Here is a 24016-nt window from a genome sequence, read left to right on the forward strand (position 1 = left end):
TGATGATGATACTGAAGATGTTGATGCTAGACAATATAGAGGGATTGTTGGGAAGCTCCTATATATCACTGTTACTCGACCTGATATTGCCTATGCTGTCAGCAGAGTGAGTCAATTTATGGATAAGCCCAAGAAAGTCCATTGGGATGCTGCCATGATGATTCTCAGGTATCTGAAAAATTCACCAGGAATGGGACTCTTCTTTCAAAATGGTACATCTCTCACTATATCTGTGTATGTTGATGCTGATTATGCGGGATGTCACCTTGACAGAAAATCCACTACTGGGTTTTGTGTGTTTATTGGATCCAACTTGGTTACATGGAAGAGTAAGAAGCAGACAGTGGTTGCCAGATCAAGTGCAGAATCTGAGTATAGAGCTATGGCTCAGGCTACTGCTGAAGTTATGTGGGTTAGATCTCTGATGTTGGATCTTACTGTGGAAGTGCCTCTTCCTATGCAATTGTTAGGTGATAACAAAGCTGCTCTGTTTATTGCTAATAATCCTGCTTTCCATGAGAGAACCAAGCATGTTGAAGTAGATTGTCACTATACCAGAGACATGATTCAAAAGGGGTTTGTAAGCACCTCCCATATTTCAACTACAGGGCAAACTGCTGATATTTTTACTAAAGCTCTTGCAAGAGGACCATTCCAAAGTTGTTGTTCCAAGTTGAGCTTGTTTGACATATACGCTCCAACTTGAGGGGGAGTGTTAAGACGTGTTTATACTCAGTATTAGGCTTGAGAGGGCACTTGTGTAATAATGTTTCTTTTAATGACTTTCTTGTAACTTATCCCTCTCCTCTAGTCTATATAAAGAGGAGTTAGGGATTCTTTCGAGGTTAATCAAAGATTAGTTCTCTTAACTTCATCAGTGGACAACACCGTCGCCTTAGCAGCCATTGAAGCCCATTGTGCCTGGACGGAGGAAACCATTATCGAAGTTAATCGCCGCCTCTAAACGATTGAACGATTGCAAGCCGAATCCGAAGCATGCCTGCACAACGCCATCCAAGCAGCGGTCACCGCCGGTATCCGTGACGCCTTCCAGCACCACCACGGCCCCATCGGCCCCCCTGCGTCACCGTCGCTGCTGTCGCCACCTCCTCCAGCCGAAGGCGATTCTGTTCTCGGGACGCCTTCGGGCGCAGGCCCACACGCCCAACCTCGACACGGCAGCATGATGGGAGCCGTTCTGCCCGCACAACCACCGCCCGTCAACGGAGGGTTCGGCGTTTCATTCGGCACCTTCGGCGCTACCCACGCGGGCGTCGGACCTACCCTAGGCGACATTTTCTCCAGCCATATGAATTCAGCGCCCACTGGAGGCAGTCCTTCCTCGACGCCGCTCACTTTTCCATATGGAGGGGGCGACTTCAGCCGATGGAAACCGATCAAGATGGACTTTCCTCGCTTCAATGGAGATGACCTGCCTAGCTGGATCTTTAAGGCCGAACAGTTTTTTGAGTGCCAAGGAATTCTAGAGACAATGAAGGTTAGCCATGCTGCCATGAATTTTGAAGGACCCGCCATCTGGTGGTTTCGATGGTTAGTTTCGCAACACGGCCGACCCGACTGACACCAACTGGTAACGGCCATGACGGCATGATTTGGACCGTCAATCTATGTGGATTACAACGCAGAGCTCTCTAAGATATGGCAGAAAGCAAGTGTGGTAGAGTACCAAGAGCACTTTGAGGAACTTAACAACATGGTCCGCGGGTGGCTTGTAGAGGCCCTCATTGGCACATTCGTCAGCGGCCTAAAGGAAGAAATGCAGATTGAGGTTCAAGTGTTACGACCCACCACCCTACACGCGTGTTTTGCTGCAGCACGCATGGCCGAGGAGAAGCACTGTTGTTTCCTGAGCTTAAATCGTTTGTCTAATGCGACACGCGCCCTCCAACCGCCTACAGCCTTCCCGATCGAACAAGACAAGCCGATGAGCAAGCCACCCCTTGGCAAGGGCCCTGGCCGTGCCTTTTGTGCGACGACTCACGCCTGACCAGATCCGGGAGAAGCGACGCCAAGGGATATGCTTCCACTGCGATCAACCATGGACCGCAGGGCACTCATGCAAACGCCTTCACATGTATTTAGCGGAGGAAGAAGAAGAGTCGTGCGAAGGAGACCCCACCGAGACACTCGGGGAGACATCGGTCGTATACATGACCATGGGCTGCCCACCCGAAATCCCTCTGCACGCTTTAGCCGGCAACGAGGTACCACAGTTGATGCGAGTAGAAGGGCGGCTAAGGGGCCAAACAGTGAGTGTACTGGTTGATACAGGCTCTACTCACAACTTTATTTGTGAAAAATCCGCAAAGGTTGCAAAATTGATATGCAGCCTGTGTTTGACGTGGTAGTAGGGGATGGCAGCACCCTAAACTGTAAAGGTCGTTGCAATGAAGAGAAACTAGAAATTCAGGGTCATTGTTTTCCGTTGCAGCTATATACATTGTCTATGGCAGGCGCCGACCTTGTGTTGGGCATGCACTGGTTACGAGGACTCGGCGAAGTGGTGTGGGATTTTGTGAGTATGCGAATGCATTTTACCCAAGGCGACGGTCGTCGACTTATGCTAGCAGCCAGCACACACACCACGGCTACAGAAGGGGTTAACTTCAAGATGTTGAGAGGCACAGCTGCGAGTTTGGTGCTCCTCATGAGTCAGGCGACACCAGTGGAGAGTTTGGATGCCACACCTAACATAGATGGAGTACGTCTATCTTCACTTCTTAACAAATTCTCACGTGTTTTCTGTTGCTAGAGGGTTACCACCCCCGCGCTCCTGCGACCACAGGATTGATCTTCAGGTTGGGGCACTTGCCACCAAACAACATCCTTACCGGTACAACCCCTTTCAACGGAAGGTACTCACGCAGCTCGTATAAGAAATGCTAGCGCAGGGCGTCATCGAACCTAGTCGGAGCCCTTTCACATCACCAGCCCTATTAGTGCAAAAGAAAGATGGCAGTTGGCGGTTTTGCGTGGATTATCGAGCCCTAAATGCCATCACGATTAAGGATCAGTACCCTATCCCTATGGTGGAGGATCTTCTTGATGAGTACAAGGAGCGTCGTTCTTCTCCAAGATCGACCTCTGCACCGGCTATCATCAGATCAGAGTTCTAGATGCAGATGTGCCCAAGACCGCTTTCCTCACACCCGACGGCCATTATGAATTCCGTGTGATGCCGTTTGGACTCACCAATGCACCGGCCACGTTTCAATCTCTCATGAATGACGTGTTATGACCGTATCTGCACAGGTTCGTCCTTGTCTTTTTTTATGACATTTTGGTGTTTAGCGCAGATGAGGACGCACATTTCCAGCATCTGCATGTTGTCTTATCTCTCTTGAGGCAACACGTATTATATGCCAAATTGTCCAAATGTACCTTCGGCATGTCTCACATCACGTACTTGGGCCATGTTATAAGTCACGACAGTGTCCGGATGGAGGCAGATAAGGTGCTAGCGGTATGGGAGTGGCTCTTACCTCGCACAGTCAGGCAGCTTCATGGTTTTCTTGGACTACCGGGGTACTACAGGCGTTTTGTTCGCAATTTCGGCACCATAGCTGCTCCCTTGATCGAGTTGACAAAGAAGAATGACTTCCACTGGACTCCTCTAGCAGGACAGGCATTCAATGCATTAAAACAAGCGGTCACGTCAGCGCCAGTACTAGCAATGCCCAACTTCGAGATCCCCTTCAAAGTGGAAGCCGATGCCTCCGACGTAGGCATCGGGGCGATTTTGAGTCAGAATCAACACCCACTCAGCCACTCGCATTCTTTAGTCGCGCAATGGGCTCGGCCTTCCATACCAAGTCAGCTTATGTTCGCGAACTGATCGCTATTGTTTTAGCAATGCTGCGTTGGAGACACTACCTACTGGGCCGACACTTCATACTTCATAGTACTCACATATCACCATAGCCTTCGCTACTGCCTACAACAATCAACTCTGCTCCCTGAGGTACAAAAGTGGGTATTAAAACTTACAAGCTTTGACTTCGAGATCAAACATCGAAGGGGAAGAGATAACCTCTCAGCAGATGGACTCTCCAGGCGAGGGGCGTGGGAATCCTACAGTCAGTTCTTGGCTGCGACTTCTATACAACGTCATATTGGGGATCAGATAGCCCAAGAGCACAGTACAGCAGCAGCCTCGGTTCAGCGCATTCGCGCCACTCTACAGGACGATCCTACGCGCAAGTATGGGTACGCATGGAAGCCCCCCTATCTCCACTTCCGGGATCGCATCTATACACCCACAGACAGATTTGCCAGGCGTCTTGATAACGCATTTCCATGATTCTAAAGACGCTGGTCACGAGGGAGTGGAGGGGACGTATCACCGACTGTGGACCGCATTCTTTTGGCCAGGCATGAAACGACATATTCGTAACTATATCAAAGGGTGTGATACTTGCCAGCGTAACAAGTATGAAACACAAAAACCAGCCGGACTATTGCAGCCATTGGCCCATTACCCATTCCCGAGAAGATTTGGGAAGATATTTCAATGGACTTCATCGAAGGCTTACCCAAGTCACGTGGCAAATCAGTAATCTTAGTGGGGGTAGATCACTTGTCCAAGTATGCACACTTCATCGCGCTAGGTCACCCTTTCACGGCCAAGACTGTCACCCATGTTTTCCAAGAACATGTAGGGAAACTTCATGGTATGCCTCGATCCATTATCAATGACCGAGACTCGATATTCCTTAGTGCGTTCTGGAGAGAGTATTTGCACTTGCAGGGCACTAATCTAAAGATGAGTATAACCTACCACCCACAAACGGATAGCCAAACAGAGGTAATAAATCGCTGTGTAGAAACCTACCTCCGATGTTTCGCAGGGCAGTGCCCCAAGGAATGGGCAACCTATTTATCTTGGGCGAAATTGGCATACAACACCAGGTGGCGCACTTCCACAAACACCACCCCTTTTGAGGCCATGTATGGGCGACCACCTCCTACAGTTCACCGCTATTTGCCGGGCACTGCACGTGATGACACGGTTGACACTCAGTTACGTTGCCGAGATGTTATTATGAAGAACATCAAAGACCATCTAGCGACCGCCAGAAATCGCATGGTCTTACAATACAACCGTCGCCATCGAGATGTGACCTATCAAGAGGGCGATTGGGTATTCTTGAAAAGACCACCGCAGCGCACGACACAATTCAAGGGAGCCGGACAACAAAAGTTACTCTCTCGTTATGTGGGACCCGACAAGATCAGCCGTCAGATAGGTAAACTCGCTTACAAGTTCCTTCTTCCAGCCGGCAGTTCAATACACCTGGTATTCCACGTCTCCAAACTGAAACCCTGCACCACGGTTCCCACCAGCAACGATATCCAATCTGCTTCCATCCTGGAAGAACCCCCTGCCCTTTCGCCTCTGAGACGCATCGGCATGAGGAAAGTTAAGATAGATGGCAAGTGGCGTCACCAATGGCTGATTGAATGGTTGTCCAATGAAGATGCACCAGCAACATGGGAAGATAGTGAAGACATCATGTTTCGCTTTCCATTATTTACACCTTGAGGACAAGGTGTTTTTCGAAGGGGGGAGTAATGTTAAGCTTTGTTTAGTTTTATTTCAGATTGCTTTCATTACGTTGGGTTTATTAGAGTGTTTATCAGTTTGGATCGGGATCTTAGTGCAGACCCGGACCCGCTTTGCTTGAGATGTAAGTTCTTAATTGGGCATGTCTAACCCTAATGACATTATGATGGATTATTTCCTCTTCTAGTCTCTCTCTCATTCCCTCTCGTCTCCCTCTCCTTCTTTCCTTGGTAGCCCAAGAGGCTATCATATTGTAACCATAATAAAATATAGTCTCCAATTTTTCTATCTACACAAGAAAAGCAGAATTCCCAATGTCTCTATTAAATTCTAAATGAGGGGAAAACAAGTCAGTTTTCTTTGAATCACAAACTATAACTCTTTCTAACATGTGAAAAAGATAAAATTATCACCATTATATGCCCCAAGAGCAGTTCCTTGCAATGACATCTTTATACTCTCATAACCAATCTAATAGAAAAAGGACTCAAATCTTAATAGCTCGACACACATGTGATCTACAAAAGCTGTATGGTTGTACTTCCACTGTTCCACATGTCCCATAATTTTAAGAGTATCTTGTGAAGAAAAAACGAATAAAATAAACCCAACTTACCAAGTTAGAGAAATGTGTTGGTTGTCAAAGGTACCAAACGAAGGCCTGAAATGTGCACACGTTTTCCTCCCATTGCATTATTTAAAGAAGAAAACATAATTCTAAGTTACATTGTGGTCTGCATCTCATGCAAAGTGAAGTTTAAGGTGTGTATATGTGTTGACTGGGTTGTTAATGGGCTAGACCTTGAGCATACTGTAGTCATGTTGACCCAGACCCAATTTTGACATGCTGCAAATAGGGGTAAGGTGCACCCTCATCTGCTGGGACCAACCATGGGAAAAGCCATATCCAGGTCATAAAAGATTTCATAAGCCAGACCTGATCAAAATCCAAAAACTTTTTCTTGAAGTTTCTGTGAAGGGCTCGCATTTAGCACAATATTTCTTTAGACACTCACCACAAAACACACAATGATTAAGGTACCTTTTAATGTGAGACAACAAAATTCTTTGTAACATAAATGCAAGGCCAAGAAGCTTTCTGGGAAGCAAGTGTTCAACCAAAGTTGTGGTAATGAAAACCTTGAATGAAAATCAAGAATCTGACAATCTAAGGTGATTTCCATAGCCAACATACTTCCATCTTGTCAAATCCAGAATTTAACAGCCTGTTAATAATGATTGATGAAGCCACAACCTTCTCAAAATTGCTTGGACTCTGCATAAAACAGAAATGAGAAAATCATATATACAGATAGATAACTCTAAGAAAAATTAAAGAAGAAGCTTATGGACCCAATAATACTACACAAGCGAGGAAAGCAAAACAAATAATCAACACTGGTTTCCATCTATGACTTGAAACAAGAATACCAAAATGTCCAATGAAGTACCACACTGATCACAGATGATGCACAAGAAAACTTAGCAAGTGTCAAGCTCAATGTAGTCATCTGATCCCAAAGAAGCAATTATACATGTTGATATGTAAATATTAAGCTTATTCTTTGTCTTGCTGTAAAGGTCACAATGGCCCAGAGGACATTTGTTTCTTGAAAGTTGGATAAATATTAGCAATTTAGCAGATACCATGATCTTCAAACACTAATGATGGAAAGTCACCATTGACACCAGAAGAGTCATTCCTAGTAGCTACAAATACATTTATATTAGTCATAATGACATGTGGTTGCCACTGATCCAGCTTCATGACTTGGATTGCTGGTCAAACATTGATTTGGTCAATTCTAGGACCAGAGACCGAAAATTTCAAAGCACTCGTAGAACTGAACATGAAATACTGAAGCAACGCTGCCACAAGTTTGGTGTGCTTAAGAGCTACTGGCTCCATGTTAGCAACAAAATTCACATTAATTTTGTGAATGCCCTAACATACTTTTGCCCACCCAAGGCAGTCAAACTCAAAACTTATTACTTAATTAGTAATATGCACTTTCAGAACTTATACAAGATGAGGCATTATATGTTGAACATCCACACATTCCACTCAAAAGCATAAAAATTAATTCAAGCAAGGATGGACCTTGTAAAAGTGTCGATGATAATCTGAAAGTTGAAAATCACACCACGTGCCAATTGATAATGTGATAGCACTTAACAAATCCACTGTTCTTTGACTTCCACAGGAATATGCTGTGCAATTAAGGCTGCTCAAATATGGATCTTCAATATCATCACATATGAAAGTCTGTACTTTCTTCAACTCCACCCATGCTAGTTCCAAAATAGCAGGCTCGCCTATGGATGCAAACTTGAAAGAAAAGAAACACCAAAGATAAGGCTTGGCTGATGTCATGAGTCTACAGACAATTTTCAAGAAGCACCAAAGTTTTTCATAAACAAGATTTCAAGCTCTGCAGAGAAGTAAAACCCATTCAAGCAACATTGAAAACGATACATGCTGTAAGAATTATGGTATGAGCCACACATCCATTTTAGCACATGCCAAACCACATGACTCCCATTTTTCTCCAAAATATTTCAAAAAGCAAATTCTGCTAGTTTAGGAAATGGATTCAAATGTAAACCACAAGTAGGCTGGGAAAAACCTATCTTATACAAACCATTTTAAGTGATGCCTTATTAATAAGATGGAAACTTTATATTAGTATAAGTGGCACACCCAAAACTGAGCAACAACATGTAAACATTATAAAACCAACTTCTCAAGACATGCAAACATCTGAATTATGTTCAGTAAACGCATTATGCGCCTTTTGAACGTCCATGTTCCCATCTCGCCCGTACTAACGATGAATGGGGAAAGCCGGCCAGAATCTCAGGAGCATTGAGCCGGGCAGCGGCGAACCGGAGACGGTCACGAGGGTCATGTAGCTTAAAACCTTAAGCAATAAGCCTTGCTCATTTTATAAGTAGACAATTTTCGGCATTTAAAACAAACGCTAATTAACTTTAATTAAATCAGTATGCACTAACCAATATGTTCTTAAAAAGCCAATCTGTAATGAATGTACTATTGACAATGAAGAGCAATAATCAACAATACAAGGACCTAATCTTTAACAAACCCTAACTCTAATGATAAATAAAATTATTATAGGTTTGTAATTGCCTAGTCACGCAAGTACTGCTAGACTAACCTCTAGATTCCAGCTTATTTATATGTAAAATAGTTATATTACATGAATAATGAAATAACACCATTCAAATTCATTAGAAATATAGGAAAAAAGTTGAACTCTAAATGGCAAAAAGTCAACTGACAAAGTTCTAGTGTGAATTGGACAAGTCTGCCAAAAGGTTGAGCATCGTAAATCCAATATCTCAAGTACTTTTCTAGTTCAATATATTAAAGTTTTTTTCATCGTCTTTTTGCTTTTCATCAAGAGTCCATCTAGGGAATATTCCATATATTAATTTAAAAATGTTTCTGTTTATGACATGCTTCATTCTATTGGGAGTCTGGGACAATTCAAGGTGACAAATTTGACTTCCAAAAACCATGGAATTTTAGGACACAACTAGTGAGTAGTGACCCTTGGTGTCTCATATGGGTTGTATATCCCAAATTGACCGAACAGGATCTTTCGAACACACCTGGACACTTCATGAACACAGCAAAACTATGGTAAGCATTTTCAATAATTTGTTGTGAATTTTACTTACTTTCCTTTTATGATCATGATTGCCTATTTTGCACTTCCTTGTGCCCTTTCCTTGCTCTCCACCATAGAAGGCTCATAGTCTACCTCGCAGATTCTTATACAGCATAATCGTAACCAATAAGAACATAAAATGCAAAACCTCCAGCATAAAAAAGAGCAGAAATACATAAATAGTACTCCATAACTGTATCTGAGTGTGTAACCATGTGTGTCCATGTGCGGACATGTTCTGCATATGTATGTGAATAGACTGCATGCATTTCCTTTCTCATCATAATCCACCACAAAAGTTTGATAAGATAATTGGCTGCCCTATAGCTTCTAGACACACACTTTTTACCATAAAATTAGAGTAGCATAAACTCTACTGGAGAGCAAAATTCATCATTTTTCAAGCATAAATGGAATAAAGAAAGTAATTATACTTGCCGAAAAAGCACCCAGCAATACAATGCAGTATGGATCATCTTAGTAACACCAAGAGCTGGCCAGGTTGCCTTTAGAAGCCCAAGGATTTCTTCAGTTTCCTGTAAATGATTCCAATAAGTGAACAGACCTGAGACCACCATTCAACCGAATCCATGCTATGGTCTTAAATTATGAACAAAATGAGCAAATTGCCAGAAAAAGGTTACTAACCTCAACCTGTTGTCCATCCAAACTGTCAAAGGTGCTGCACAGCAGTTTCTCATAAAGCCTAAGATTTACATGGTAACCTGTCTCCCAGTAATGCGATCCACCCCTGGTGCCAAACTCTTTGTGAGTCTCCGAGAACTCCATGACAGATCTTTGGAGAGCTGAGAAAATCCCAGCAACTTGAGAAGATGCATTATGCATGGCCCATACCTATGAATTCACTTTGTTATTGGAACGAAGCAAAAGAAAAATGAGAAGTTGTTACTTGAAGGATGCCTACAGTCATTCTTAAGTTCCATAAATTGAAGTAATCCATAAAAAATTCTTTAATTGAAATTCAAAACAAGTACCTTTTCGTTTCTCATGTCAGCAAGAATGCTTTTCAATTCATTTTCAGCTCCAGACAGAGAGTGGCTACAAAGCACTTCCTCAAGAATTCTAGTCTGACATAACCGTAAAGAAATCTTAATGTTCAGAGAAAACCTTCTTAGCAGAAAAAAAATCAGGAGAGAAGAGAGGGATGAGGTGGGATAAGGTACTAAACTTCTGACTTCTCTAATGACCTAAACTATTGTTTTTAGCTACCTGTCTCTTTATCCAGCGGATATATGCTTTCTTGTTAGGAAATCCACTTTGTGAAACATTCTTCAGAAGTTCTATCGATATCTTAGGAACATGAAGTTTCCCAGCTTCTGCAATTAGACTGCTGTGAGATAATCCTTGCCTTGCACATCTGTCAATCACTTGTGAAATCTGGAAAGACAAAGTAAACAAATCAGAGTGCTAAAGACATTTTAGCAGTTCAATGTCTGCGGCGTTAAACTGTGAATTTGTTGCTGTAACTAATAGGAGGCATGCTGCATCAACCTGGTCAAGTATTTGTGTCACAACAGGCACAAAAAAATTAACCATGTTCTTCCTGCAGACCATTATCATTCTTATCAATCACTGCCAAATGCTATCAATATATTTACATTTTTCAGTGTCAATTATCCTAAAAAGGACAAGATAGTAAAAACAGCATTCCAATAGTAATAGTAAAGGTCCAGATATCCTTGAAGGTATGGTTCAGTCAAACCATATCCCATCCACATGGATATGGAGTGCATGTACAGAGCAATTTTAAAAAACTTTGGCAGCGTCTGGGCATACACATTAAAATATGGCATATTCAAGCACCTTTCTCTACTTTGGATAGTATCCATGGTTCTCCCTTTTCCTTCACAACTAGCTCTCATGGTTTTAATGTCCTTACAGGCAACTTTTGTTCAGATGTGTATCATTTGCTAATATCTAGGTCATCAGACAAAAAAATTGTGTTGTCTTTGAAATAGCTACACAGATTTGGCATTGTATGGAATTGGTTCCCCATTTATTTCTTTTTATTGGTGGACAGGAATATGAAAGAAAGAAGAAGTGGATCAAGGTGTGAAAGCTCAAAAACAACACACACACACACACAAAATATTTATACAGAAAAATTCGTTCCTCCTACCATTGAAGTGTTATGTTTTTTTATCCATCGTTACATGTAAGCCAAATCATATCCCATGGATGCACTTATTGTGGTCCTTTTGATAGGAATAAGCTCTTGAATCATGTGCTTTCTACAAGGACATGGATCTTGAAGATTTGAAAATATAGACTTGGAGCCATTGGTTTTAGAAAATTTTTGTTTTATAGATGAATAATCTAATAATTGTTTCCTATTAGACAAATGATTGAGATCACAATTACGTGGTCAAACTCCAAAAAGGAATATTAAAAATATGAAAGAAAACATTGTGAAAGTAAAATGGCTTGCCCTCTCACTGTCAGCAGAAGGCATCATATCATAGTGACAGATATTTTCTAAGAAATTTCTTGGCAAAGGTTTTCCCACAAGTGTTTTTTTTTTCCAAGAAGTACTTTATACTAAGGAAATATCATGGAAATCCTGGAAGTTTTAAAACTTGAAAGTGTAAAAACAGAAAAAGGAAAGTTATAAAATAATAGGTTTTCTAGTATTTTCCTGACATTTGCATTTTTAGCAATATTCTTAAAAATAAGGGGATGCTTTGCCAAAATTATTGGTTGGTTTTGGAATGGTAATCGAGATATTTTCATAATATTAAGATATTTTCATAATATCAGAAATACCTATCTTCAGATCTTGTCTACGAGAATCTGGAATATATGTGCCAAAAAATATAAGATCTATGAGAAAATCAGTTGCCTGATCACTATGATTGGATGACTCACAAGTTATGCAAAGCAACTTTCAACAATGTGAACGGCTGTTTTGACTTAGAAAAGTTGTCTAAAGACATCGCTACTTGTAAGTTGTCAATCAAATTGAGCTAGCAACTCATAATCAGTGCCCATGGTCTTCATATTTCATGGTGTACATAATCCTGACTATACATGAGTGAGAGGCCGGAGCATCCGGACGGCAAGAGAAATTCACATCCTGCATATATATGCATCTATGCCAGTGTACACATACATATGTATGAATGCATATATTGTTGACAAAGTGTCATACAAAACTCAGGAGATATGTTTCCTATGTTAAACACGTTTGATCATGTCAATCTAATGATGTGGTGTGTCCATTCGTATTTCTATGCAATCATAGATGCACATGCTATTGCTAAGTGAATCAAACATGCAACATAATAGAGAACAACATTCATGATGTACCGAACCTTCTCGCAGCAAACATATAATGAATATGAATCCACATCCGAAGTTATAAACTATACAAAATCCAAACACTAAATGGGGTTCCATATTATTAATAAATTGATCAGTAGCTTGCCTCCATCTGAGTGCAGATCACATCAATAACCTCAGAAGACGCAGATGCTGACTGAGATTGCAAGGATGTCTCTTCATTTTCTTTCTTCCTCTGCCTTGATGCAAACCTTGTCTTCCTTTCTTTAATTTTGCTTTCAGTTGTCTGCACTAAGCTGCCACTTGTAGAAGACAATTTTTGCAAGTGGCTGGAGCAAAAGAAGTGTCAACTGAGATGTGCTTTTACTAAGCTAGTAAGCTGTATTCAATAAAACAAAAAGGAATAGTCCGAAGGAACAGACAGTTCAAATACTAATAGATAATCAATACCCTGAATGTACCAAGCAAGCAACCAAAGTTTCATATGCTGCATCCCGCAAATCATCTTCAGACAGATCTACAAGAATATAGATATGGTAGTTTAGTGCACTACAAGAATGGATAATTTATTAGATCTGAATATATGCTGGTTTGATGCTCTAAAAGAATAGATGATTTCATGTATCTATAAAAGATGATGTTTGGACAAAGACATAGAGCATCATCAGCTGACTAGCTATTCAAGTTGTTCATATTGAATGCGACACCACTGCACAGCAATAATCTGTCCTGCGAGTAGATGCTATATGACCAAATTGGAATCCTTTAAACTCTAGATATGAAAAACATAAGAACATTACCAGTTACAAAAGAAGGTAAACCAATTGGTGGGAGATTGTTTTCACCAAATATTTCACAATTCTGAACAGGTAAAGTTGTCTGTGCATTCCCATACCCATAATAAGAACTTCTGAATGTATCATCAACAACGTCTCTCAATGAATTTGATGAACATGGAAAAGCACCTGGCCCCATGTTAACCACCAGTTCAGGAGGAACATGATGAGGTGGAGAACATGATAACTCTGGCTTTGTAACTAAAAAGAATGAGCATCCGGATTCATGATTAATCTGCACATAGAATGTATTTTCCTCAAATCCATCTTAATCAAACGCCAATAATGACATAATTTGTACATTTACTGTCAAACTAACAGATCAACCAAAAAAATTCAGTGTCCAATGGCAAGAATTTCGTTCATGTAGCAGAAGCAATGTTTCTCAAAACATTAACCATCAAGAGCCAAGACTCAATTCCACATCATTCAAGCAACATCTTAAACATGCAAAAAGTGAGAAGTTGGGTCCAGATGAAAATCCAAACATGCTCCAGCGTCTGTAGGCTCAATTGAGGAATGTCCAAGAGTCATAAGAACCTAAATAGCTATTTCACAAGCAGCATCTAGAAATTTGATCTGCAGTAGAAGCATGGCTATCAACAACAGAAATAGTCATGCTAGTCTAGCTGCATAAAAGGGTACCTGCTCATGACAATACTAATAAAATGAATTCCCAAGAAATTAATCATTAACATAGGTGTGCAAAGTCAGTGCGGGAAGCATCAGATTAGCCCAAACAAGGATGTAGTCTAAGAATAACTTTGTCAAGAAAGACACAAAAGTCAAGAGAAGAACTACGAGCACATGCCACTAAAGTATTTGTACCACCTCCCAACTATGCCTGATCTACCAGAAAGTGTTGTCTATCATGACAGCTTCAAGAGAAGACATTAAAGAAGTTGAGTTTTAGGGGATCTTACAATACCACCCAAAATGTGAACAAGGTTAATATGGCATACTTGTGGAGACCATTTCACCTGTTCACTCCGTTCCAACTGAATTCCTTTACATGCATACAGAGACACACATAGACAGATATATGTATGTTTTAAAAACTTCACTTCTACAAAATTTCAGAAAGGACATGATAGTTTCATTCATTGCCTGCGGCTGATCATGGACATACCATTAATTTGAGGAGGAAAAGAAAGGGAATGAATTAAAAGCAAATAGAAAAGCATGATTTTCTCCATTAATTTGAAAAAGAGAAAAAGCCAACAGACGATGACACTAAATGAATGAATGTACTATGTGTGTGTGTGTGTGATTAAGATCTAACATTTTACAAAATACAGCTACAAGTCTACAACTTTTCAGAAATTACCCACATGAAATTGAAAAAAAAATGAGTTAAAGTTTGTGCATCTTTTCCAATTTTTGAGAGTTTCAGATTGTAACTATTAACAAGAGCTAATTTGGTCTCCATTGTTCTTTTTGACTCAAAAATGTTAAAACCTTCCGAAAACGCACTTTTCTCAGGAAACCTTTCCTTACAAGTATGGTTGTTACATTTGAGAAAAAATTATTTATTTATTGTGGCTGTACACTTATCTGCATGTGTAGGACATGTATGACACACCACTTCCTATGTCAGTCCCTACATAAACTAACGACACCATTCTTTTTCTTGAAAATAACTGTTGTCTAAGAGGCAACCATAATAATCTCCATTTTACTGTATTGTCATTCTTATCATAGTATTCAAAGATGAAAATGCATAACAAAAGTAGCTACTAGTTGATCATTCACATGTAATTAACTGAGAAACATGATTGGTTCCAGTATGAAACAGAATGTCAGGCTGAACCAGTTTTCTGCAATTCCAGATAGCTTCATAAAAAAAAAAAAAGAATCAACTGCTAAAGGTTGAGAAATATGAATAGTTGACATTGCCAAACTGGTCTGCAGATTCTAGTGTTAAGCCAGAGTATGCTTCGTTTCAGTAGCAAACATTCCCATAGCAGTGAACAAATCCTATCTTGCAATAGACTAATCAAATAAACAAAAAGTAGCCACTAGAAATGGTTAGGCAAGAAAAAATGTGAATACCAAAACGGTCATGATTCCTAACCTCAAACTTATGAAGATAAATCTAGCCTATTCACATATTGCATAGTTCAGACACTAAAAACTTTGGTGAATATCATTTTTTTACCATAATTGGCAAGTTCATCTCATTGTAATGCATCCTAGCAGCTTCAGAAAGATCAAGAACTTTACCTGAAGAAAAAACTTCAATTAACAAACTTATCTTGATAATTCTTCAAAAACAAAATTTTTTCTTGGACACGAGACAGAGCAGAAGAGGAGAGGATGGAAAACACAAAATGTTGAGGAGGAACATTACCATTTACTGCACATTCAAGCATATAATCAGCACTAATGGCATCCAAGTCAACATCCTCAACACCAGAAGTGCCAGTAGGAAAATCAACAGCCTTTATCACATTGGATGATATGATGAACTCAATGAGTTTGTGCCGGTCCAAGCGTAAACGTTCTAACAACATATCTCAACTTTAACCTGAACCAACATATTTGCAGTGCATAAATAAAAAGCTATGTGTTTCATTAGCTTTCAAAACTATGGGCAATATTATTTACAAGTTGATAACATGTCTGACGAAGAATGCCTGAGATTAACTTTATGGTGAGTCCATATTGACACGTTAATGTGCTGGTGCTCATGTACAGTCCACCTTTGGACTTGTTTAACTTCTAATGCAACTATATGATGCAGATTCAATAACCTCTTCTATAGGGCTGCTTCAATTTACTTCCATATCTTTTCTCTTTTGCACATTATTTTCTTATGTGAAACTAAAACCTATTATGACCTTATGTCCTGGCCATGTCAGGGTAAGATATTACAATTTGACATTTGTACACATGGTGCTCCTATCTCACCATTGAGTACTGAAGCCTGAGATATAAAGAAGTGCACTTGATATATATATAATTGCCAGACACTCTGGAAGTTGAGCATAGGATCGCAGCAGTTCCATTATCTTTCCACGGCTGCACCCATACATACATACATACATATATATATATATATATATATATATATATATATATATATATATATATATATATATATATATGCTGATAACAGCACGTGTGAAAATCATGGACCTCTCCTGCAAGGACATACAAATTCATATCCGTGACACATTTAGCACAGCACTTGCACATTGAAGTGCCAGACCTTCCACACATTGACACGCACAAGTAGTTTATTTATGTTCTTAAGGTTTCTACTGCCACTTTGAGTATTTTATTACAACACCACGTTGCTACTTGGTGGCACCCACAGTTAAGCGGTCAACTTGATCAATCCCATTTATGTGCTTTAGCTGATGAAGCTGTTTTTCCAGTTATGCCAAAAATTGGAAGGAAACAGCACTCTTCAATTATAAATCAAGAGAGATGCACTTCCTCTTCAGACTAACAGGTAGATATGATGCCATTAAACAAGTCCAGTAATTGGACCATACAACCTACAGGCAGGAGGTGGCAGGAAAGCAGGAAAAAGATGAATTGTCACGTACCAGAAAAAGGAACAGAAAAGGGAAAAGTTGTGATTATGACCACAGGCTTTTGTATGATGAACATGACTAAAATCAACTAGGGAACATGGAGCTGCCAGGAATAGGACTCAACTCCCCTCAATTCCATGACTTGAACATAATTATACCGTGATGAATACAATGCACGAGATAATTAACGATGACAATGCAGTAAGAAAAAGGAAATGAGAAAAGTGGGACAAAACAATGCCAAGAGCCATGATTATTGTAACGACAGATATTGGGTTTAGAAACGGTAATGATGAAATAACAAACCTCCAATGCTGGTTTTCATGAAAAAGGATGGACGATGGGGTCAACGATTTCCCATGCCACTGCTTACATGTCTTGTGCATGGGACAAAGCCAAAAGTCGACTATTCAACCAAAAAAATCATGAAACTGATTTTATAGGTAACTAGTCCAATACCTAATACGATCCCCTCGGCACAAACTCTCACGACAAAGCTCCGGTGTCCATGAACCTTTTCCCATCGAAGGGAGATTAAGATCTTACAGGACAACTCCATGGAAAAGATTATCTCGCCGGCAGCGTATGTAGTGGAACTTTTTCAGTTCAACTCTCGATTTCTCCAATAAAACGCTCGTTCAGTCTCGTCAAAGCAGAACCAAGCAACAACCCGTTGCATGACTACGAAAGAATCACGCCAAGAACCCCGAAGAATCCTAGCACATTTAGGTCATTCCCAAAGTTATTTCGGTAGTTCTACCAGCAAGAACAATCAAATTCCCGAGGAGAAAAACAAATCCGAGTATTCCAGCACAATCCTAACCCAAGTCTCACAAATCTTGATCACGATTTCGTGCGGCAACTGAACCAATCGAAAGGCATCGCTGTTCTTCCAAGAAAACCAAATAACAAAAAGGAAATGAGAAAGAAGAACCGACCTGTTGCTTCCTTGTCGTGGAACGTGTCGGCTTCGAACTTGGGAGAGCGTTTAGTGGCGAAGCCACGTTATGCTCCGTGGCCATAAGTTTTCTCTTCAAAAGCACCTTTTTGTGACACTCGATGAATGTCCTCCAAATTATTCGATACTTTCGACATGAAAATATTCGATGACTGTTGTATGAAAATCATATAGACTGAATTATGAGACGCTTTTTCAGAAAAAGAAATCTAATTAACTTAAGATCAATTTCTTAATGTTGTTAATAATGCGTAAGTAAAAACTTAAAAGTACTCTATAACTACTACATAATTATTATTTTGCCTCTGGCGTAGAATAAATTTCGAATGTTAACTTTTAAATAAAGTATATTTAATCTCCACGAAAATAAGTTCGTCTTTGGACAAACTTAAGGTCAGTTTTTTTGAAACATTCTTCTATAAACATAATGTTGTTAATAATGCGTAAGTAAAAATTTAAAAGTATTCTGTAACTATTACATAATTATTATTTCACCTTTGGCATAGAATAAATTTTGGATGTTAACTTTTAAATAAAGTATATTTAATCTCTACGAAATAAGTTCGTCTTTAAAAGTTTGGACAAAAGAAAAGTTGCATTTGTTGTTACCAAAATGAAAATTTTACCAACTTTTTATTCGTAAAGTTATAAGTTGTTTTCGAACGATCTTATTTTAAGAAAAACTTGACGGAAGTAAGTCATGTGATTTTCCAATAAAGATAAAATATTGGAAAAATGTCGATAAGTAATCATTTAAAATTATATATACATAAAAAAAATTAAGACTATAAATGAAAATTTTTCATACTTATACGTTTCGCATCATGTCATGATATTTAGCTTGAACCAACTCGATACATTGCATTTTGATTGAAACCTGTTGAACTTTTGGTACATAAAATTCTCAATAAAATCACTGCAGATGAATATTTATCTTAAGTTAAGAACAAAAAAAAAATTACATGTTGGAATTGAGGTGACATTTCAAATGTAGTTTATTTTATTAAAATTCATATTAAGTTACAACGCAATGAGAGAGTATATAATGAACATGAGTAATTACTCTTACGAAGTTAAATTTGGCATAATTCTAATATGTCTATTATTACCCATGCCGTATTTTCTTAATAGTATTATTTTTATATGCCCTTATTTTATGTTGGTTATCAACTAATAAAGTCACACTGAAGGAATGCCAACTTGATTCATCTGCAACGTCATGCTTTGTCTTCTTCAACTCTCCCATAATAAGAAATTCAAAAGGGAATAGAAGCAACGCTTCCAGGTTGTTGTACAGAACCAAACCCCACGCGTTCAGTCCGATTGTCATAACTACATGCTTTATATAAACGAAATCTATTGTCATGCTCACAAGATAGACCAACGCCCATGTATAAGCAGTCACCGTAAGTTGGTAATCTGTAAGAACATAGATCACACTTCCACCAAAAATAGTAGCAAGAGACAACCAGGTTTTCAGCGAAGGCCATGGCTGCTTCAGATAGACAGCTTCTCCAATGGCCACAAGTATGGGGACAGCTGATCGGAAAACTATAAATGTATCAACATTGGCATGTAGCAGAAGCTCGCTGTTTGTGAAAAGGGATGCATAGAATATCATGGCAGCAGGTAAGAATTTCCACATGGTTTATAGGTTCAGTGGATCATGCTCAATCACTTTTAACCATCCGCACACCAAGTGCACTTGTGAAGTATTGCAAAGCAGTCAAAGCACCAGGATATGGAAATTTCATGACAGCCCATTTGTTGATTATTGATAAAAGTGAGGCAGAAAGACAGTATCCGGCAGCTATTCCACAGACAGATGCCTGCTCCAGCAACTTTTTAAAATAGCATACCGACTATCTTCAGCATCTTTAGACAAAGACGTTGCATCAGTACCTCTGGATGTCTCCTCCTTAGAGCTGCCCACATTATTAGACATCTGCAAACAAACAAATGAATAACAAAAAGATCAGACTATAAATGATTAACAGAACCTGCATAGACATGGCATCAGATTTCAAATATTGAAGTTGCTCAAGATATACTTTCCATCAGGAGATTAAACTAGCATCAGCGTCACCAATTAAACATCGCAATTTGCAACTGGACATAAAGTTGTATCATCTAGGACATTTTCATCTATCATACCCCTAAAATAAACAGACAAAAATGCTTTCAAAAGAATACGTGAATGTAAAAACTTCTCCATAAGAACCATATCTTTGAGTTATGAAGGCTATCCTCACAGAAGCCACAACACAAAATCAAACAGTAAGTAGAATGTATCCTAAATACTACTAAAGAAATAATATGTAGACATAGAGAAAACAAACTTTGTTCTGTCTCAATGTTGCGGACATGGCAAGTCCATCTATGTGGCTATGTTTGTAGTGAAAAAATGGACTGCTGCTCAAATGTCATATTTCTGGAAGGCATAAAATGTGCCATCCTCTGCCTTAAGAGTTAAAAGCAAAAGCCTCACTCATTTTATGATATGTATAAAGCTGATAGTCCTGTGTTAAGAAGCATGTTTTTAGTCGAAGTCATGATTTTATAAGCCATCAAACTCTAATGCACTGTGAACTATTGAATTTTGGTACAGCTGGAATTTATTTTTTATGCACCTGTGGTCCTGTGGAAACAATAATTTTAACATTAAAACACATACATAGAACTTGAAACAGACAATAAGTTGAATATGTCCATTATCACCTGAATAATTAATAAACTTATAAGTTATAAAAGTTGATACTCACTATTTAACAATTTTCTCCAATGTCATTTATTTTGGTAGTTCTTCTTTATTGTCTCTTTTGTCTTTTGGATGAAAAAAAGATATATGAAACTTTATTCATTCCTGCACATTAATAAACAAATAAGCAAAATCCATAAAAGATCACATATAGGAACATGAACTCAAGTGCAGTGACATAAATTCATCCCAAAGGCCACGAGAAAAGTGAGCAGAAGAGATGTAACAACAATGTTAGTTGCACAGTCGTTTTACCAAGTCACCTGCAATTAAGAATGGAACACTATAAAGAAGAATAACTAAGAATGCAACAATATAAAGAAAAACCAAGAATTGATCATAAAGCAGCTATTTCATTATTTCAACTTTTAACAAAGAAGGTGACAAAAAAAAGACCCTAACAACACACATCCAATCATATCCACACATAATATACATAGAAAGGAGATTTTCATGAGATGTTTTACAAAATTCGCAATAATAAACAAAGCCTATGAAGACTCCTGCATTATCCTCACTTCATAGTGAATGTATCTAAAATATTATGTCAGCGTTCAAATTTATAAAAAAATATTAGAAACAGAAATATATCTAACCAAGGAAAATCGGTTTCTTTCTTGCATAAATATACATGGTATTGATTGAACCAAGCGGTTCAACCCGCAATTCTCCTACCAGTATCCCTTGTTAAAGTAACCTAATTTTAAGTAAACGATAAAAATCTCAAGGTGGTAAGAGTTTGCTCTATACCAAATTACTTTCATGTTAACTTCAAGTAGAAGTTACGAAACAATTGCACAAAGTAGATGCAGTTTCAGAAAGTAACAAGATAAAATAGATAAAGATAGGAAATTTAAATCAAACTCAATTTAGAATGTAAAATTATGATTCTGATCGTACGTCAAACAAAGACCGATTTCAAACTCTACAAATCCAAGTCAGCAAGAAACACAGACTAAAGGACCCAAGAGCAAAACTTAGCAGACACAAAAATTCATCTGATGGACCCCAATCAGAGGCAAACAAACGTCACGCGGAAAAAAAGGAGCATAATTCAAAATGTGGGGACTCTTCCTAGGCAGGTGGCTCACAACGGCATAACCCCCTAGCCGGCTGCCTAGAGAGAGGGAGAGACCTCTCAGTTACCAGAAATCGGTGAGGTCTTCAACTTTCAGCGTACTCCAATGCCTGCGGGCAAGACCTCTCCTTCTTGCAGTTAAGGGAGCAGAACAACGCTGGGAGAATGAAAGAGAGAGCGAGATCTCGACTTCTTTCCTGTAAAGAACACCCCAACATAATTTTGTTCAAGTGACGAAAACGCAGTTCTTTTTTATTTAAATTGCAGAAACAGGGTCAGACGACAGACGCCCATTTTGCTTTCAATGACTGTAGTTCGGACTGTAATTTGGTTTTCAAAGGAGCATTTCTCTGAAATGCTTCCATGGACTCGCTTGTCCATGAGAACAGAGACCCAATCCATGCATGAATGAGGATTGGGCATTGGGCATGTGCTCGACCCATTTACTTAACGGGTCGGGGAAAACCTTGATTCATCGGACACTAATACATACATAATCTCTTATCTAATAATAAAGTTGCATTTAATAAATTAAAAATTAAATGCAACCAAATAAATAAATAAAAGGAGATAAACTGCGTGTTCATGTATGTTAGAATATATAACAATTAAGCATGATCGATTGTTTTACTACTTTGCATTTGTCATGAACTTATAATGTTAATTGTCTTAACTTCATAAACTGAAATGACTTGAATCATTGATTGTCATTTGTGTGTTGAAATAAAGGAGGATATACAACATACTGATTCAAGTTTTCATTCCTACTTACCATTTTTTTCGGTGATCGTGTGGATAGAAGGGATGGTGATGAGTTGGCTGCAGTGTGCTATGATCTAGTGCTCCCCAACTGATCTGGAGAGTTGAGATCCTCGTATTCAAAATCCTGGGTTTTTCAAATATGGGGGATTTGAGATTCCTTGATGGCAAAGGATTCACAAATGAGGATCTTAGATCCACGTGCACAGTGTCGCAGTCCCTAGGCCGATTCTTTCCATGTCAAAGAACCTACATTTAACTGTTTGATTATGCATTTTTGAACTCTATCACATTTTATAATTTCTTAAAATTCAATTGTTTATATAAAATTTAAAAGTATACATCTAAAAAGATTACTGAGAAAAGGTTTTTTTACGCATTCGGGCAGTCGGATGCTCAAGTTTGAGGCCTTGACAGTTGACTCCCTCTGTATTTCAAGTGCCGTTTCAAGTCGACAGCATTGCCATGGTTCGGCCAGTGACCGACGGCCATGTTTATATCCTCTTTTCCTCTGTGATGATGTCAGTAGGGGGGTCTAAAGCTGTTGAAAAATCAACCATTACAGTTCTTAGAACAAAGACTTAGTTTTTAACTTCGATGGCTACCCATATGCAGATTAGTGATGAAGCAAGCCATTGTAATAGCAAACTTCTCCTTCGTCGAATGCCGATGTGGAGCATCTTTGTGCATTCCCCATGTTCGCTGTAGCAAAGATCTCTTAAATGCTTAGGCATCGGAGCAAGCAAGAAATGCACATTATCTGATACGAAACCCTGAACATTCTATACCTTGAAACTACATGTGCAGAATGCCATTGTAATCCCAAGTTCGTTTCCCTATATCTATTTGGTTAGAGTGAGAGCGAGAGAAAGCCCCTCTTCTCCAATCGAAACAGAGAGATAAATAGAGAGATTAGGGCTGTATTTCAGCCCCTCTTCTCCTGCAGAAACACAGGGAGGCCTCTTTTCCAGCTGAAACAGTGAGAAAGGGGGAGAGATTAGGGCCTGCATTTCAGGCTTCAGCCCATGTACGTGGCCAAAACACTGCAAGAGAAAGAGACCAGGCTAACGCATCTCCTTTCTCCAGCCGAACCATAGGCGGGGAGAGAGAGAGAGAGAACCTCGTCGGAGAATGGAGTCCGGGCAGCAGATGACCCAGGCAACGAGCAAACCAGTAGCAGTGAAGAAGCACTCAGGCCAGGAACGAGAAGAAATCTCTCCGGGACGCGGGAGGCAGGCAATCAGTAGAAAAATCTCAACCCTGTGGCCCCCTCCTGCGCGTTTTCTTCCTTGCGCCATGCGGATCGGATCTCAGTTCCGCTCAGCAAAATCTGACCATAAATGGTCTTCATTGCCGAACACGGAGGGACTTCCACCTACCGGAAAAATTATTAATTTTAAAAAAGAAGTGAGCAGCAATGCGGGTCGAGTAGTTTTGAGTAGCCCTCTTCCCATGGAATATAGTAATGCGTTCCAAGGAGAAAATATCTATGATCATAGGAAGAAA

At 39.4% G+C, this 24016-nt stretch overlaps 1 protein-coding gene and 1 pseudogene across 3 annotated transcripts in view; both read right to left on the reverse strand.

Moving 5' to 3' along the window:
* Positions 1 to 18159, reverse strand: part of LOC116247911 (protein unc-13 homolog) — a 39665-nt gene extending 21506 nt beyond the window's left edge. Inside the window, exons 1-12 of one of the 3 annotated variants that reach the window (XR_007572502.1) lie at positions 17896 to 18159; positions 15766 to 15942; positions 15574 to 15638; positions 13380 to 13650; positions 13030 to 13096; positions 12725 to 12908; positions 10510 to 10677; positions 10275 to 10367; positions 9928 to 10134; positions 9714 to 9815; positions 7686 to 7913; positions 6780 to 6860 (exon numbers count right to left, since the gene is read on the reverse strand). Coding sequence is in view for 2 of the 3 variants with exons in the window: in XM_031620360.2 (XP_031476220.1) it covers positions 6780 to 6860; positions 7686 to 7913; positions 9714 to 9815; positions 9928 to 10134; positions 10275 to 10367; positions 10510 to 10677; positions 12725 to 12908; positions 13030 to 13096; positions 13380 to 13650; positions 15574 to 15638; positions 15766 to 15928 (1629 nt within the window). In the remaining variant the exon portion in view is untranslated. The remainder of the gene's footprint in view (positions 1 to 6779; positions 6861 to 7685; positions 7914 to 9713; positions 9816 to 9927; positions 10135 to 10274; positions 10368 to 10509; positions 10678 to 12724; positions 12909 to 13029; positions 13097 to 13379; positions 13651 to 15573; positions 15639 to 15765; positions 15943 to 17895) is intronic. The other 2 variants (XM_031620360.2, XM_031620361.2) reach the window with 2 other exon arrangements.
* A 580-nt stretch (positions 18160 to 18739) lies between these two features.
* On the reverse strand, positions 18740 to 23946 carry LOC116248937 (GDP-mannose transporter GONST3-like; annotated as a pseudogene).
* Positions 23947 to 24016: the final 70 nt, after the last annotated feature.

Source organism: Nymphaea colorata, chromosome 2 (genome assembly GCF_008831285.2).
Source record: "Nymphaea colorata isolate Beijing-Zhang1983 chromosome 2, ASM883128v2, whole genome shotgun sequence".
In the NCBI taxonomy this organism is placed as follows: domain Eukaryota; kingdom Viridiplantae; phylum Streptophyta; class Magnoliopsida; order Nymphaeales; family Nymphaeaceae; genus Nymphaea; species Nymphaea colorata.